This window comes from Nicotiana tomentosiformis, chromosome 2, assembly GCF_000390325.3.
Source record: "Nicotiana tomentosiformis chromosome 2, ASM39032v3, whole genome shotgun sequence".
NCBI classification, from domain to species: Eukaryota; Viridiplantae; Streptophyta; class Magnoliopsida; order Solanales; family Solanaceae; genus Nicotiana; species Nicotiana tomentosiformis.
In genome coordinates, this window is record NC_090813.1 from 159592234 (window position 1) to 159594753 (window position 2520).

The window sequence follows — 2520 nt, forward strand, 5'->3', positions numbered from 1 at the left end:
ATCACGCCGTGCAACATAAATAATACTTTGCAACTCCTTTTAGATAGGAGTTGCACATATTATTCAGCAGGCACAAACTATCATCTCCTGCTACCCGATTACTATGTTGAAGTTATTTACTTAGAGCGTTCTAATTCAATTTTAGGTCGCGTCCTATGCGTGCACTACCCGTCCCATGCCTATGGTCCATGAGGCTTTGGACCTCTATTTGGGTGGTTCTAGACTTACTTAGGCTGCTCAAAATGATAAAACTAGGTGACATTCAAAACAAATAGGACTTCATGTAAAGACAATTAAAGTCCCAAGTTAGCCTCCTCACATAACAACAAATGCACACGGGCAGATTCCATATTATGTATAGGTAGTTTCAGGTTCGAAGTGTCGTTTTAAACCTATAGAAAAGGTTTCTAAATGATTGCACAGTTTAAGAAATCTTATGGCAGTGCTTCTATTCAGATTATCGCGATTATAAAATCCATAGACATGATCTCTAAGTGATTTCTGCAAGGTGGGAGTGATAGCCATTGAAAAACTCAGAATTACTCTGGTTTGATCCTGTTGGCGTGCTTTATGGGTTGCACTTCTGAGTATGGGTCGCATGCTCTGGATACTCTCCATTTGCCAAGTATTCCTTGATGTCGTGGAACCACAGATTTCCATCACTCTCTTCTTTAACATGAGCACAATAAACTGGGTGTTTATGAATTCCTATTGGGATGGGATCGATGAAGTTCTTGTCTGGGTGTTGTATCATGGAAGATAAAGTGTCCAATGCATCTGCGAACTCTTTCTGAATTCTCGGAACATGTTTGAATTCTATCTTTGTGAATCTGTTGATCAGCTCCTGTACACAATGCAAATATGGAAATATTTTGGTGTTCTTTGTGGCCCATTCTCCTAGAACCTGGTGCACCAAAAGGTCTAAATCTCCGATTACTAGAAGCTCCTGAATGTTCATGTCAATGGCCAATTGGAGTCCCAAAATGCAGGCTTCATACTCCGCCATATTGTTGGTGCATGGAAACCTAAGTTTTGCGAATACCAGATAGTGTTGGCCGGTCTTTGATACCAAGACAACTCCAATACCTACTCCTTTGAAGTTTGCTGCTCCTTCAAAGAACATTCTCCAACTATCATATGCTTCGGTGATATCTTCTCCCACAAACGACACCTCCTCATCGGGAAAATACATTTTCAATGGTTCGTATTCTCCGTCTACGGGATTTTTTGCCAGATGATCTGCCTTTTGATCGCCTTTTGATCGCCTTTTGAGATACATAGATGATGTTAAACTCACTTAGCAATATTTGTCACTTTGCTAGCTTACCCGTAGGCATGGGTTTCTGAAATATGTATTTTAGCGGGTCCATCCTTGATATGAGATATATAGTGTATGCACAGAAATAATGCCTCAACTTCTGAGTTGTCCATGTCAAAGCACAGCAAGTACGTTCCAGCAAAGAGTACCGGGCTTCGTAGGGTGTGAATTTCTTGCTTATATAATATATCGCCTGCTCCTTTCTTCGAGTCTCATCATGTTTTTCCATAATGCATCCAAAAGCTCCATGACAAATAAAGCAACATGGGTCTTCCCGGTTCTGGTGTGACCAAAACGGGTGGTTTAGATAAATACTCCTTGATTTTGTCGAAGGCTTTCTGGCATTCTTCAGTCCAGCTTGTTACAACATCTTTCCTCAGCATCCTGAAGATCGGCTCATATATCACGGTTGATTGTGCTATTAAACCAATATGTAATTGAGGCACCCTAAAAATCTCATCACATCTTTCTATTTCTTCGGAGGTGGCAAGTCCTGGATAGCTTTGAATTTTGATGGGTCTAGTTCAATCCCTCGGCGACTGACGATGAATCCTAACAATTTTCTAGTAAGGACTCCGAAGGCACATTTTGCAGGATTCAGTTTCAGATTGTACCTTCGAAGTCGATCAAAGTATTTCTTCACATCTGCTATGTGATCTGTACTCTTTTTGGTTTTAATGATAACATCATCCACGTACACCTCTATTTCCTTGCGTATCATGTTGTGGAAAATGGTTGTCATGGCTCTCATGTAGGTGGCTCTAGCATTCTTCAAACTAAATGGCATCATTTTGTAGCAGTATATTCCCCATGGTGTGATAAAGGCTGTCTTTTCGGCATCCTCTTCATCCATCCAGATCTGATGATATCCCGCAAAATAATCCACAAAGGATTGGAGTTCATGCTTGGCATAATTTTTGATCAGTATGTGTATATTAGGCAACGAGAAATCATCTTTGGAACTTGCCCAGTTTAGATCTCAGTAATCAATACATACTCTGGCTTTCCCATCTTTCTTCGGAACTGGCACAATGTTGGCCAACCAAGTTGGGTATTCAACCACTCTAAGAACCTTGGCTTTGATCTGCTTAGTGACTTCCTCTTTTATCATTAAACTCATATCCGACTTAAACTTTCTGAGCTTTTGTTTTACCAGTGGACATGTAGGATTAGTGGGTAGCTTGTGAGCCACTATTGATATG

At 40.6% G+C, this 2520-nt stretch overlaps 1 protein-coding gene across 1 annotated transcript; it reads right to left on the reverse strand.

Moving 5' to 3' along the window:
* Nucleotides 1–568: 568 nt before the first annotated feature.
* On the reverse strand, nucleotides 569–1192 carry LOC138905944 (uncharacterized). Its single transcript, XM_070194458.1, has one exon. It carries the CDS (start codon nucleotides 1190–1192, stop codon nucleotides 569–571), a length of 624 nt encoding a protein of 207 aa, XP_070050559.1.
* Nucleotides 1193–2520: the final 1328 nt, after the last annotated feature.